Source organism: Pomacea canaliculata, linkage group LG5 (genome assembly GCF_003073045.1).
Source record: "Pomacea canaliculata isolate SZHN2017 linkage group LG5, ASM307304v1, whole genome shotgun sequence".
NCBI lineage: Eukaryota > Metazoa > Mollusca > Gastropoda > Architaenioglossa > Ampullariidae > Pomacea > Pomacea canaliculata.
Window position 1 is genome coordinate 12,675,095 of NC_037594.1, and position 15,096 is coordinate 12,690,190.

The 15,096-nt window shown below is 39.4% G+C and overlaps 2 protein-coding genes and 1 long non-coding RNA gene across 3 annotated transcripts; all 3 read left to right on the forward strand.

Moving 5' to 3' along the window:
* Positions 1-1,310: 1,310 nt before the first annotated feature.
* LOC112565179 lies at positions 1,311-3,564 on the forward strand. Its single transcript, XR_003099362.1, has 4 exons — positions 1,311-1,471; positions 1,627-1,696; positions 2,894-3,012; positions 3,392-3,564. It is a non-coding gene; the product is annotated as an uncharacterized LOC112565179 (long non-coding RNA).
* Positions 3,565-6,922: 3,358 nt separating this feature from the next.
* On the forward strand, positions 6,923-8,611 carry LOC112564393. The gene is made up of 5 exons (XM_025239168.1): positions 6,923-7,078; positions 7,480-7,611; positions 7,780-7,904; positions 8,051-8,176; positions 8,312-8,611. The coding sequence occupies exons 1-5, from the start codon at positions 7,024-7,026 to the stop codon at positions 8,432-8,434; spliced, it is 561 nt and encodes a 186-aa protein (XP_025094953.1). The 5' UTR covers positions 6,923-7,023; the 3' UTR covers positions 8,435-8,611.
* A 1,218-nt stretch (positions 8,612-9,829) lies between these two features.
* Positions 9,830-14,743, forward strand: LOC112564531. Its single transcript, XM_025239399.1, has 7 exons — positions 9,830-10,101; positions 10,341-10,455; positions 10,811-10,936; positions 11,563-11,695; positions 12,985-13,109; positions 13,499-13,624; positions 14,045-14,743. Exons 2-7 carry the CDS (start codon positions 10,426-10,428, stop codon positions 14,165-14,167), a joined length of 663 nt encoding a protein of 220 aa, XP_025095184.1. The 5' UTR covers positions 9,830-10,101; positions 10,341-10,425; the 3' UTR covers positions 14,168-14,743.
* The last annotated feature ends 353 nt before the right edge of the window (positions 14,744-15,096 follow it).

Sequence of the window (15,096 nt, forward strand, 5' to 3'; positions counted from 1 at the left end):
AATTACCTTAATAGTCTCTGGCCGGTAAATGTGTCGAAAGTTTAATTATGGTTTATTTTATGTCCGACCCATGATGAGGCCTAGTGTTTCTCAGACGGCAACCATACATATGCCACAGTCTTTTTTTAATAGACCTCGTCCTGGTTGTCTTTGTTATTTAGTTTGCTTTTCTTTTGTCATGCTTACTTCTTACATCATTTTTTTTCTTGTTGTTGACCCCGCCTTGACCATATCGTCCCAAGACCACATCGTCACATCGGTAAAAGTCGAAACGACCCAGGCTAAATAAATGCAAAAGTAACAACGCTTTTTCAATGTTAACTGTTGTCTGTCTATAATTTAATACAAAACTTTGAATTAAGAATTAGAGAATAAATGATAAAAAAAAAAGTTTTTAAATGGATGAAAGAGAAAATGGCGTACGTGTTTGCCAAGCGGTCAGTTTTGTTTAGTAAGATGTTGGCTGAACGCATGGCTCTGTTGGTAATATTCCATGTTAATAGCTTCTTGCATAATCAGTAATGAAGTCGTCTTTTAGATGAAGTCTGATGTGGTCGCAATAGAGATGACTTAGTCATAGTTACATCAGCATAACAAATCTTTTAAGACGAGAAAATACCTGATTGGTTGATTTTTTCCCCCGAAGCCTCTAAAGGGAAGCAATCGAAAGAGGAACGTATCCTAAAGGTTCCAGTGTTTTCTCCCTTATGTATTCGTTCATTTACGCATGGGTTACAAATTAAGACACTACACTGGTTACAGAAGTTACAGAAGTGCGAAAAGATCGAAAGTGTCCTTGTCAGGTTGAATAAACCGAAATAAAGTATGTACTTGTCTGCCATTCATATTCTAATTTTCGAGAAAGCTACATACTTTATCTACATTATATTATAAAAGACCTTTATTCATATTCCCACATAATTTCAATTATAATTTTTAACCCTCTAGCCACATTTGCCTTCAAATCATTGGACCGTAGAGATATGTCTAAAATAGTGTTTATCTGTAATGCCTTCTCTTCATACTTGTATCTTAAGTAAATTTATTCCATACTAAACGTGTTTGTCAATCACACCACGCAGAGAAGTACGAGTTTTTTTTATCATTAAAAGAAATTAAAATTACCTTTCTATACCCTCATGTGGAGCAATCTGTTACACCAAACCATGGACACCTGCCTCTCAATTTATGGGATACACAAGAGCAGGTTACCTTGCAAAAGATGCGAAAGAGCTGTCACGTGGCCTGTGTGTGCATGGTCCTGACTGTATTGTGACTGGCATTTAGCCAGCGTAGTGACCATCTGCAATGACCAACTGTCACAAAGTCTCAATATAAAGCAGTGGAGCTACACACACACACTTCCCATAAGGTGACGGAAGGTCAGCAAGCGTTTACACTGCAGCCGCCCACAGACTCCTGTTGACTTCCAGTTAATTTGGACTTCTGGATTGAGTATTGAGACACTAAGGTGATTGTTTTTATCCAGGTTGATATTTTAAAATAATGCATTATTTGCTACTGATACTTACACTATGGTCATGCATAATATATAAAATGTCCTATTTCTCTGACACCATCGAATCACTCATCATAAAGCAACATCTCATGATGTGTCTTTTACAGGCGACAATGGGGATGAAAGCTGTTGTTATATTCACGCTCTTGTTGCTGGCTGCACTGACTGCAGCACAAGGTAGTATTTGTTTGTTTGTTTTTATGTCCCGTCCACCTTTTGCAGTAAAGCAAACGATTTCTCCATGAGGAAACTATTTAAGCCTCTTGTACTGGATTCTAAATGTCTGTTTATGACTAAAGAAAAGATAGAAACAGGCTGGACTACCCTGTGAGAATAAAATGCCCTTTTATTAAAAACATCATGATCTGTTCCAAAAAGGGTATGTTGTAAATTTAATGCAAACATGATTCATGGTTTCAGCACCTGCAATTTTTTTTAGCGTAGCTGCAATGTATAAATGAGGGACATTCGTAGAAATGTATTGAAGAGGATGACTAATGACAGATAAGGAGAAAGTAGAAACTGCTAATTCACTTTTTCAGCTAGATCCTCAAAAGTGAGCTTTGTATGTGTGATTACACAAACATTGTAGTATACACTGTACCTGTGTCAGAGCCTGTAATCACAGTGTTATTTTTAAAACATCTTTCACCTTGCCTTACCAAGATGTCCATCTGCTAAATGTAGATTTTGGAAAGAGGAGCTGCTTAAGACGATGGAACAGAAAGTCCAGGAACAAGTTTAGAACAAAAAGACATATTCCTTTACTTTCAAGCATGAAGGATAAAGTATTGATACATTAACATTTATTTGTAAAGTATTCCGCTGGTTATAAAAATGTCGGATTAGAGGCACTTGACAGTATGACTAGAACTACTGTAGCGGGTATGACAGAGGCGGTTTGTGTTCTGGGCCAGCAAACAGAAGTTGCTGTGTTTCAGGTTCGTGAGTGAATTAGATAGATCAAAGTTCTTTGTAAAGTTTGTACTAAATTTGACATTTTGTTTGGTTCTGAAAGCATTTTAGGTAACTTTCAAAAGCAAACACACAGTTTACTTAGCGCACAACATTTTGTTATTTAGAGCGACGGGTTTCATGTTGTAACAAGTAAAATAATCATTAAAAATGAAGATGATCAAATGCTTCCACAATACACACCATTCCTGAAGACAAAACTTACTGACTTGGGAGGAAACAGACACTAGATGCAGATTCTTGCAAAGGGGAGATTCTTCAGACAACGAAACAAACTCAAAGAATATTAAAAAAAAAAAAAACTACTTAGTCCTAGAAGTGCACCCATGGAACCAAAATATTGTTGCATTAATATTTTTATTGTAAAATGGTCAGCCGATTGCACAAATTTCTGTCTAGATTTGGACAGTCCTTGCCGATCGTTTCAAGGCGTTTGCCAGCTGACAACCACTTCTGCAATGGGCGCTACGTGAGTGGTCTGTGTGGAGGGACGTCCAACAGACGCTGCTGCATTCCAAGTTAGCTCTGTCCTAGTCTTTTTGTAGTCTTTCTGGGGTACTGGTGTGGATTCTTGTTTTACGGTATTCAAAAGTATTTTAGTTTTTTTTTTTCCTAAAACGACCAAAACGAACTTTGCTTACACGAGTTTTCATTTAAAGAGCGAGGAGATTAATGTCCTCACGAGTAAAATAAACATCAATCAATCCAATCTCGCCGCTGAGGTAACTCTGTTGTTGCACATGCTTAAAAAGAACCCACTTTTTGAATATGATTGTCATAATGCTGGAATGTTATGGTTTCTTTGGTACTGTTGCTGTATGATACTTGATAATGTATGCAGACGCTATCAATATCCACAGGCTCTACTGTAATGATCACTGTATTTCTATTCCTAAGGAATGAGTACAAGATGCCCGACTTGTTAGGAGAATTGAAGGCAGCTCCCATGTGATAGCTTGTCCGGCTGGCAGTAACTCCAGGAGAAGCTGGATCCTGTCACTTCAAAGTCTTATCTCGTGTCTGTACTCCCTCCATTGCATTTTATGAGCAATAAAGAGTAAGCATAGTTATTCGCGTGTCCTGTGTATTTCTTCTAAGGTCAAATGTTGCATGGTTTCTTTTACACGATTGTAATAAAGCGCCGATGACTGTCGCAGCCTAGTGTTGAGCTGCTAAGTGATCCACCTCACGGACATCTCACCGTCCTCCTATGTCTTCATGCGCACGTACATACATCAACGATTAGCCAGCGCGAACAAGAGGAAGACCTTCCCCTCCTTTGACAGGGTGTTATGTAGCAGATGTGTTTTTAGTGCACGTTTAAAGTAGTAGATGGAAGGGAAAAGAGTTCCAATGTTTTGGAGCACAATAACTAAAACTCCTGTGACTATAATTATGTGCTTGTTCTGATGACAGGGATAGAGAGCGGACGAAGAGCGGAGTAGTCTGGCTGGGATGTAGGGAAAGAGAGGTTCAGAGAAATAGTTAGGGCAGGAGCAAGAAAATAACTTCAAGACCAAATGATGGGTTTTGGAAGCTGAAATTTATAGGTTAGGTTTATGTTACCTATATCTACAGATATCTGCAAAAATCCACAAACCATTCAGGTTGGTCTTTAGGACACGGCCCAGACAGTTTGCACTGAATGCAAGAAGGGAGCGAGCGCAGTAAACCAAGGAGAGGCGTGACATGCGTGCGTGTGAGTTTGTACTTTCTTGTAGTTTATGAAGAAGGTAAACAGGGCAGCCTTCAAGCAAGGAGTAACACTAATCAAGACAATAATATGAATCAAGTATACCGAAACTAACACCTTTCTAAGCCGGTACATAAGCCTCTTTTAATTATGTAAATGGTCTCTTACCTGTGAACGTGTCAATTATTTAATTATAGCTTAATTTATGTCGGACTTACAGTTACAACATGACACTCACATACTTGCTCAGTTACTCAATTAAACAAGTCCTTAATCAAGTAGTCCTTATAAACAACCACTCGCTCGCTCTACTCATTTGGTATTTGCCATGATTTTGTGACACACATGTTTGTTGGAACTCATAGTTCGGTCCAGTTATTAGAATAATTTTAGCCAACAAAACCTTGAAGCTTAGATCAGAACCAGTACATCAGTAGACCAAGCCATCTCTTACATCTTATCACATTGTGTCTATGTTATTACAGAGGTACTGGAAATGAGCTGTGTTCAGGCCGCGTTTTACAATGCTCACAGAATATTCACTAATCGAAACCCTGATTAGTTGATTCATGTACACAACAATTAAAGGTTTAACTTTTTTCTTTCATGAAGCAACCATTTACCTTGATAACACTTTCATAATAACATTGAGACAAAGGCTTATAGAAATTACCAACATGAAGCAGGAGACCGAATATCTAGATATTTTTAGTGTCTACTGATAGGATGCACAGCAGAAAAGTCAACTCTAAGGCCTCCGTGTGCAAAGGTTCTGTGTACAATATGGCTGGACTGATGTCTTAAACATTCACAGTCGTCAAGTGCCGCTGTGATCAAGCCTGGCAAAAGTCGATGAAGGAAAGGTAGATAAACAGCGGCCGGGACAGGTAAGAACTCACTACCCTTGTCTTGGCCTTTCTCCAACATATATCTACATCAACTGATCGTTCCACGCGTTTCCCAGACGACAAGCTTACATATACCACAGTCGTTTTATAGACCTCGTCCTGATGTTTACTCAATTGTTTGGCCACTTGTTTTGGGCTTCTCAAAGTATTGATGTGAAAGGGCAGCGCGAAAAGTATGGGAAAAGGCTGAATGAAGGGAAGATAACCATTGGTGTGCCGATCGCCGAGCGTCTCCGCTTATCTCCCTTTTTCTCCGCTTGTGCGCCCACACTCAGCCACTCGTAGATTTTGCTTTTATTAGTAAATTTTCATTCTGAGGTAATATTAACGGTTTACTAACAAATAAAATAAACATTAAAATGAAGACGATCAAATACTCCGACAACGGTCCTTTGTTGGGAAGGAATGTATGAGAGCGGTTTATGCGCTGACAAAAGATGCGTAAAATAATGTATCATGTCGTAAAGATGGTCAGTGAGAAAGGAGTCTTATTTGTTTCTTGTATGAATCTCAATCTAGACTTATATGAATTTAATTATGAATTGTCACAGCTCACCTTCTAATAAACCGCTCTCATACATTCCTTACCTAACCCTACCCAATGGATTATATCACACCTACTTTTTTAGAACAAAAAGAATGGACCGAACCTGTTTTGGAAGTTAATCACAACAATTTTATTGAAAAAAATTAAAAATTATCTCGGTAAAGAGCCGGACATATTTAGCACTGGATATAAGATTTGTTTTCAGTAACATAATGAACATTTCCATGACTTTAAAAAAGAACTCGCTGGCTAGACGGTGACAAGACACTCTATAAAACCAATAAAAAAATGTCTGTGAATAAAGTTATTCAATCGTGTTTAGTCATTTTGTAAACAGAGTCAAGGGAAGTTTGTTTTCCTTTCTTGAGACACTACTTGCAACCCACCAGACATGCTGCTCGCCCAGCTTCATTATGGGACAGCTTTGTCCAGTCTGTGGTCCTACCAAAAACTGTTATTCAGAAGACTTGACCAAAATGTCTCAGATCAGTTGGACACGAACTGAAACTATCAAGACTGATCTCCGACACTACCCCTAGCCGCCACCCTATCAGATATCACAGCAGGCACTAACATTAAGCAGCCTTATCTACACTGGCCGTCATTGTTTTGAGTTGACATTTTAAGAAAAAAACTCCCCATTTACTTTCAATTTTAAATAATACAAAAGTAATTATTTTGGAATACTTCGCTACAACTGAAAATGAATATATGTGTTTCTTTGTGACTGTAGTACTTAGATAGAATGCCTTAGCGAGATCATCAGAATCAGCGTCTATAAATGTAATGAAGATATTTACCCTGAGAAATGATTGACTGAACATCAACTACTATTGTTTACAGAATAAGTTGAGCTTGAGGTGATTACAAAATTGCACTCCTCTTTGCTCTACAGATTTTGTGGTATTAGAAATATTTAGAAAATTAGAGAAAACAAGATCTCTTTAGTCATCAAGGACATTTATTGGTGCTTTATAAGTCCCCAAGAACAAAAAAAAAAAAAAAAAAAAATGAAAAAGGTACAGGAGGCCAGGTCACAGGAAGGTACAGGTATCCTTTCCATGCGATTCGTTCATCACACGGGAAAACAAAGGTAGGTACAAAATGTCGTTACGAGATTCTTTAAACGGGTGGAGAAGCTAAAGGCCTTTCACTAATGTTCCTGGGAAATTTTTTTTTTTAAAACTTTTTCTAGCCGGGGATGTATTTTTTTTTTCAGAAACAGAGTACAATAACATGAATGTGTAGACTGTAGACTGTATTGCGACTGTAGAACTGTACACGTACTAAAGGCCGTTTTTTTTTCTACTGATGATAAGAAGGAACTCCTCATATTTAAACCCTCAGTTTCTTTAGCCACTCCAAGTTGCCGCTGAGGAAAATGAAGGCAATTTTTGTCTGTTGTTTGTTTTCTGCTCTCTCGGTATTGTCCCTAGGTAAGTAAAACTACCATCTGCTATAGTCTTTATCTTTACTGATGGGGACTTGTTTCCACGTTAATATTTTTTTATATTTTGGATCTCTCTTACTATCTCTGTTTCTTTCTAACTCTGTTCATTCCGGTATTGTTATCTTTACGTGTTGTTTGTGTCTGTCAACCTAATTTTTAAATAATGTGTCCCAAGAACTGTTTTTTAAAGACAAGAAAGAAGTCTACTTTGAAAATATTATGTAATATGAAAGTATCATGAAAATATAAGATTAATAAAGTACACATATCTGCTTTGTTCCTGTGAACGCCGGTTCTCTCTACCGGAACTAAAGTTTACAGATTTATGATCATAAATGGCGGCTCAGACTGTCCACCTGTGGCTGTAACTGTTACCTGTGATGACAGGTGCGGACACGCCCTGCACCAGTGGCGGGGGAACGTGCCAGGAGGACAGCCTGTCCTGCTCGGGTCACTACCAGTCCGGCCTGTGCTCGGGGTCAGCCAGCCGCCGCTGTTGTCTGCCTGCCACATCCAGTAGTCAGTGATCAGTAATACGTTGTCCACATACCATCAATGTTAACCTGTCTTGTTTGTCTCCTTCTGATCACTTTTTTTTATCATTTGTGAGTTGTGAATGATGTTTGGTATTTTCATCATTTTTATCCAATTTTCATAGTTCCTTTGCAACATATTGTCTTTGTTTAGCTTCGCTAGACTGCGCTGGTTTTAGCAACTGCCACCACGCCAGGGGTACCGCCTATTACCCGGACAGCAGTGCTCTTGAGGGTGGCTACGTGGACATGCGCGGTGCTGCCCTCCACACCCTTCAGGTGAGCTACTACACCTTCACGCACTCTGTGATCGTTTCGAGCAGTCTTCTCGCTAGTTGTTGAAATATAACATATTTTGTAGCCTTGCAAAGAATCGGCATTTAATACTAATTACTACAACTACACATCTTTCTTATTTCTTGAAGGACTACCTGGAAGGAAAGGCGTCCTACGTCAGCGTTGCTATGGACAACAGGGCCGGCATAGCCTATGGAACTCGGCTCTGTATTCGAGAAATGAACCACAAGTACAACAGGGTCATCCCCTTTGCGGTTTGTAGTATTTGATGTAATCAGATGTGCTTAAAGAGTTTAACCATTGTGATAAACACGATCTACTATTGTAGAAAATGTGTAGAACGACATTTTTGTTGAACGGTGAATGGACCCGTTGACCTTCTGTTGCAGGTCGTTGACACAGGGGGCGCGTTCACAGGTCAAGGCTACTCCAGAATCGACATCTGTGTGCGAAGTGCTTCGTACTCCTACGATGCCACTATCAACGGCGGCCTCACACTTTGCTTCCATTAGATGAGAAATGTCAAACTTCGATGACTTCAATTCTTGTGGACATCTTTGTCTAACACCAGAACCTTCAGATGCGACTGTGGTCGTCCTTGTATGACTGCAGGCTCTCTGTCTGTGGATGACACACGACTGCGGGTCTCTTAACAGATGAAATTAAAAATAAAATATTTTAAGAATGTTTTAGTTGATTTTCTTTTTTTCTCACCACCATCACCACCACACACCACCACCCCACTCACAACAGTACTAGCATTTGTTTTCCTCACGGACTTGAATCTTTGTTTTTAATTGTATCCCTGGAGTGAATGAGATAACTTTTATACGAATGCAGCCGAAACAAAGTTTTTTCTAAAAATACATTAAATGAGGCAGCATCAATTTCGAAAGAAAGCATATTATTAAAAGAGTGCATTTGTTTTTTTTCTTGAAAAGCATTTACTGTTAAACTGCTGAGCTTTATAACTTAGTTGTTGTTGTTGTTGTTGTTGTTGTTAAAGTTGCAGAAACAAAAGATCGAAATAGTAGACACCGTTCCTATCATTAATTGTTTTCCTCACGGACTTGACCTCTGGTAGCAGTCACGGAAATGAGGTTGTTTACATCTTTTATAAATTCTAAAATGTGACATTGCTCTAAAGGGTTGATAGAAATTATAAATCTTTAAAAACGAAAACAGCAAGAACGTTTTTTTCTAAAAATGCATTAAATGAAGCAGCATCAATTTCGATCTGAGGAGATTGTAGCAATTAATGAACGCGTGCTCAAGGCTTGTTTGTTTTGTATTCGATAAAAACGAGCATTAGATTATTCTACTCAAAATATCTAAAGAAGTGTTCTTTTATTTTAATTTCTTCATTTCTGGTTTAACGAATTAGTCTGCGCTGTCTGTTCACATGCTAAATTACAGCTGGAGGAATAAAATTACATATCTCGCTGTTGTCAGGTTCTAGAATGATAGTTGCTAGGATTTTCTGTGCCTTTTCCCCCAATGACTGTTTTTTGGGGGTAAACTGCTTTTATGTTCCTCGGCAGCCATCTTGCTGCAGACGTGTCTGAAGGACGATGGAATTGTAATCAGTCCTCGTGTTCTTTTGTTATCGCAATGAGTGTTCTTGTCAGTGCTCGTCTCTATTCCATATGCATTTGCACTATCTGTCAGTATGTTTGTCATGCCTGTCAGTGTCTTCTCACGGGATAGTACCGATGCAGCTACAACCCGTGATGGAGGTTTTAAAGAAGCAATTATTATATCACCATTATCATTAACGCTGTAATCATCCTTAACATCATAAATTAAATAGATTGTACTGAGTACTAAATGTCGATCCATCAGCTGTTTCGATTCCAGGCTGACGGTGACCCCCAGATAACCACAGAAAAATCGTCATGACACCAGAGTCCTCGCATTTGGATTTACTGTCTCCGGTATTGGGACCAAGATAAAGTAACAGTAGCTCTGTTTCTGAAGGTTTCGTGATATTTATAAATTTATTGAAAGAGAATTTTGTAGGCGACCTGCACATAATCTACACTTTGTCGAAGTAAACTCTTGTCGACCATCTCCTCTTAGGCAGTCTGCCCCTCACAGAGACCCTGTTGTTCATCCTTCGTCAATATGAACACCTTCCTTGTCCTTTGTAGCGCTTTCCTTCCAGGCGTGTTTTCTGCAGGTAAGCATCGTCTTATTGTCTGTTTGTTTAGTTTTAAGCCTTAGAAAAGACAAGCAATGTCTTAACTGTCTCCCTGTAAACAAAATTACCCAAAATTACTGCTGTCCATCTTAGAATAGTACACACTTCATATGACAGTGTGTGACACACGGGGAAGAAGAACACGGAGGAATACGAAAAGTAGGAGAATGTGTCGTTTGAAAATGAATGTGATGTCTAGCCTGTGCTCTCTCTGCAAGCCTTGGACTGTTCCGACTTTGGAACCGACATATACCAAGCCAGGGCTCAGCCTACTACCCCGAAGACGACGGGGGTGATGTAGACATGAATGACCGCCCGCTTCATACTCTTCAGGTGCGTTCAGGTGCAAAGATTTTTTTACACTTAGTGTCAGCTTTCAATAATTTTAAAAAGCACTCTGATCTTCTTTTGGCCAAACTGTAGAATAAGCTTTAGGACTGTGCTTACCTTGCTTTAGAGGTGATTCTACTTTCCATCAATCAATTGGTCGTATATATATATATGTGAGAATTTGAATGAGAATGAGTGAATGGCGACTTTAGTTCAATCGAGGGTAATTAAATAACCAGGGAATCATTACGATGTTGCCAGTTTTTCATGCAAAACCTGAAAAATTGCTTTTGTGACTTAGAGCTTCTGAAAAGGCAAAACAGTTTTAGCCAATCAGACTGTTTCACAATTTTCTCAGGAATTCTTGGCGGGAAACGCCCCATACGTCAGCGTTGCCATGGACGACCGCGCCGGCATTATATACGGCACAAAAATCTGTATTCCGGAATTGAACATACAGTACAACACCTTCATCGTATTTGAGGTTTGTGGTGGTTTATGTTTATGTTTTATGTTTGTTGGTTTTTTTTGTTGTTTTGTTGTTTTTTGTTTTTTTGGATCTTGCTTTTTGCTGACAGTTCCTGTCAACAATCTTGCTAGCCAATAAAATTTTAACATCAGCACTATGTTACATGATTGTGAAAAATAATACTATTGTTGATTGCTTTGATTGATATATTTATGTTGCTGGGAAAGATTGGAGGCTGTTTGGCTCTTACATTCTCTGAGAAAGAGACATAGATGGTTGGGGTGACTATAGTTAGTCTACTAAAGTGGCCATACAGTGTTCATGATTTGGAACCAATAATCTCTGCAAGAAAAATGTTTATGGATGTGATAACTATAGTTTGTGAAAGCAGCTTGCTTTGACGAGGCCAGCTCCTTTCTTTTTCAAACTGCCTACATTTATCTCAGTGGTAAAGGTGCATCCACTCGGCATCTGTTGTCATTTTTTGACTCCGAGTCTTGTGTCAAATGAGGATTACACCCAGAACAAAGTCCTGTTTACTTTGCTGATTCTTTTCAAAGCATTCCACACTCTTCACAAACCCCAATCTACGTGTCTTTTATTATTATAAGACAAACAAGCTCATCTGTCTTCTCTTGCAGGTGGTGGACATGGGGTCGGACACCAGTGGACAGGGTCACTCTCGTATCAACATCTGTGTCCAGGACGAGCAAGCTTCTCGCGAAACCACGATTAACAGCGCCCTTACTCTCGTCTTTCCATCCGTGGCCCCAGGTGTCTAAGTCACTCTCTTTACCTTTTAGAATGAGGCAAGACAGCTGAAGGTCAGTTAAATCAGTTGTGAGACAAACAACATCAAGGGGAGCAAATACCAGAAGGAAGTAAGGCAAATGTACAAGTTGAATTGTAGAGATATGAGTATCTCCAGCTCCTGGCATCAGATAATTTACTCTCGATGATCGTTTCATTGAGGTCACTACCTATTTCTACTCTCACTCATACCATCTGTAGATCAATACTAAATGGATACTGACTAACCTTATTGTAGGAAGACTGGAGGAAGGAAGCGGAAAAATTCGATCTCTTGACAACAAATCACTACAAAAGGGTGGAATATGGGTTCGCGAAAATTGCTTTAAGAAAAGAACTATAAGGTTTACAGCAGTGTCGAACAATGGCAAGCACACTCACACCTAGGACTAAAAGTCCGCCAGGTAGCAAGGCATCTCTCCATTTATGTCATCAATCAATGGTCCATACAATGGTCACCCACGCAAAGTCGCACTAAATACTAGTCTGTGACAACAGGAATAGTAAATAATTATTGAGGGATTTCTGGTGTAGTGTGGAATGACATATCGTGTTTACATTTTGGTTTTTGTACTCATAAAGAGAAAGGCTGCAAGATTTATTTCAAAGTTCTAGTTGGGTGAAAACGGTTTTTCTTATAACTGGGTGAATCTCACTGCAAGGTAATATTTCTTAAATTCTGGATGAATACCCCTTTGTTCTCTTTAGATTAATGTATTTGTATACAGACATAACGCCTCTGTTTTGACTCTTTCTGTCCAAGGAGATGTTCGTAGACGAATTTTCTGAGAACTGTAGGGAAGTATGACAATGAGACAGAAATTTATGAAACATTATTTTTATCTCATTGCTCTTGATGATATTAATCTGACATAAGAGCAGGAAGCCACTCTATGATTGTTGTCTACCTAAAAGAAACTTGTCCGCTTCATTTTGTTTCTCCGTCCGTCTGCCCATGATCCGTCTAGAGGCTTTCGGTTAGGCAGCAAAACAAGCCTCTTTTTGACTTCCATAATTCCATCCGTTGACCCACCCATCCAGCTGTCTGCCATTCAGGTCACATTTACTTCACCTGTCCGCCTTCCCCCACCTTCCCACCTCTCCTTCCCACATGCTTACCTTTCGGCATTGCTATATGTTCTACTGTGTTACATGCACCCAGCCAGTAACAGTGGAAGAAAAGAGTGAAAGAGTGAATGATGGAAGAAAGCATCATAACTCTAGAAATGATCTCTATGCCTTCTGTTTGCAAGGACTGGATTGTTCCGGATTTGGAAGCCACACGTACCACGCCACAGGCACCGGGTACTACCCTGACGACAGCCCCATCGAGGGCGGCTACGTGGACATGAGGGGCCGCCCACTCCGCACCTTACAGGTGAGATTCTACAGGTAAATAATTATTGAGGAAGAAGACAGACTATAGGGACTGGAATGGGACGATTCAAAGAGGATGTACTTAGTTTTTGACGGAATTTAAAAAAGAAAGTGACTTATTCTTTGATGCATGATTTGTGAACCGGTTTAGTATTCCTCGACCTTTGTAAACCTGTTTTCTGACTCATGCTTTGAGTGTAAAGTGATTCATGTTTCCTTGATGTACATGTTTTGAAGAAGGCAAAGAGACGGCGCGTCAGATGAAGTATATTGTCTGACGGATATCCCGCAGCTAAAATAAAAATGTTTAGTTGTTAGAAAACTCCATCAGGGAGCCCTCCATATAACATCGATGTGTTGTCAGCTGAACATATTACACATTTATTCCAGGATTTTCTTGAAGGAAGAGTACAGTATGTCAGTGTTGCCATGGACGACCACGCTGGTATAGCCTACGGGACGCGGATCTGTATTAAGGAGCTAAACATCAAGTACAACAAGCTCATCGTGTTCGCGGTTTGTATCTACTACTTACCTGTCGTAATAAGTACTTATAACAAAGATAAACAGATGAATCTGAATGACCTGCAGGCTCCTCGCTTCTGAAAAGTCACCTGTAATATTTCTGCTGCTGATGATGATCGTAATGACTATGAGTAATGATGATAAATGATTACAGTTCAAGAAGCAGTAATTAATTAAATTCTACCTTCTCAAAAGATGAGTACTTTTTGAAAACATATAATCTATCTTAACTTGATGGTGTGAACTGGAGAAAACTTCGTTTTGGTGCAAAATTAAACAAATTTGGAATGAGAATGTCCGTTGCAATACAAGATACATATTTTTAAAAACTCAGACCTTATTAAACAAACCTGAGAATAACATGTGTACCTAAAGTGAGGATAATCAACAAACTCCTGTGGGTTTTTTCAGGTTGTGGATACAGGCCCATCGTTCCGAGGAAAGGGTTACACTCGTATCGATGTCTGTGTCGAAGACGAAAGAGCTTCCTTGGACCACACCATCAACGGCCCTCTCACCCTTGTTTTCCCTTAAAGACAGAATGATTTTGTCAGTGCAACTGTCCTTTGGGTTTGCTAGAAAACTATTATGGGAAAGTTGACTGTACGCTCATATCACGAAAAGATATCGTGTGTTTACTCCTGATCGTGTGATGTCTTTAAATATTCGGACAAAAGTTCTCTAAGCACACGAGTAAAGAAACAGGAATCATCATCATCATCATCATCATCATTCATCATCACATCAACAACAACAACATCCTCCTCCTCATCATCATCATCATCAAAGGCACCACCAGCATCATCATCATCAACAACAACAACATCTCCTCCTCATCATCATCATCATCAAAGGCACCACCAGCATCTCTATATACAAATAATTCTCTGCTTTAAGCCCTTGCGAAAATCTCCCAATACACCATATTTTTTTAACAATATCATGAAGGAATTTCACTCACTGCAACACGGGGAACACCTGGTCAAAAATGAGATTTTGAAAAGACTAGGGGAAGGTAGCATTAGAACCTTAACAACACAGTAACGGTCATCAAGTACTTAACCCTCCTCTACCTGACTGAAGTAATAAAAGTCATGTTGATACATTATCGCAAATGTGGTCTTTGCTCATCAGTCCGGTTAAATGATTGATATTCACTGCTGATGTAAATGGTACTAAACTATTAAACTGCAGTGTAAAGACAGCTAATGATGGGGTGGCAGACCATGACTAGCGCTCAAATGGATGTTTTAGTAGAATTTGTTCAGTCATTCACTCAAAGGCAAAAGTCCAGGAGAAAAAGAGAGGATGTACATTTGTACCAGGTGTAAGTCTGCCTTAGAGATAGCCGTGGACCGAAGATGATGTGAGGTTCTCTGATTGCGAACAAGTTCAAACCTCAAATGTCTCACACGCCGCGTAGTCATGGACCGGGATGAAAGCAGCTTCAAAAGCAAGAATTA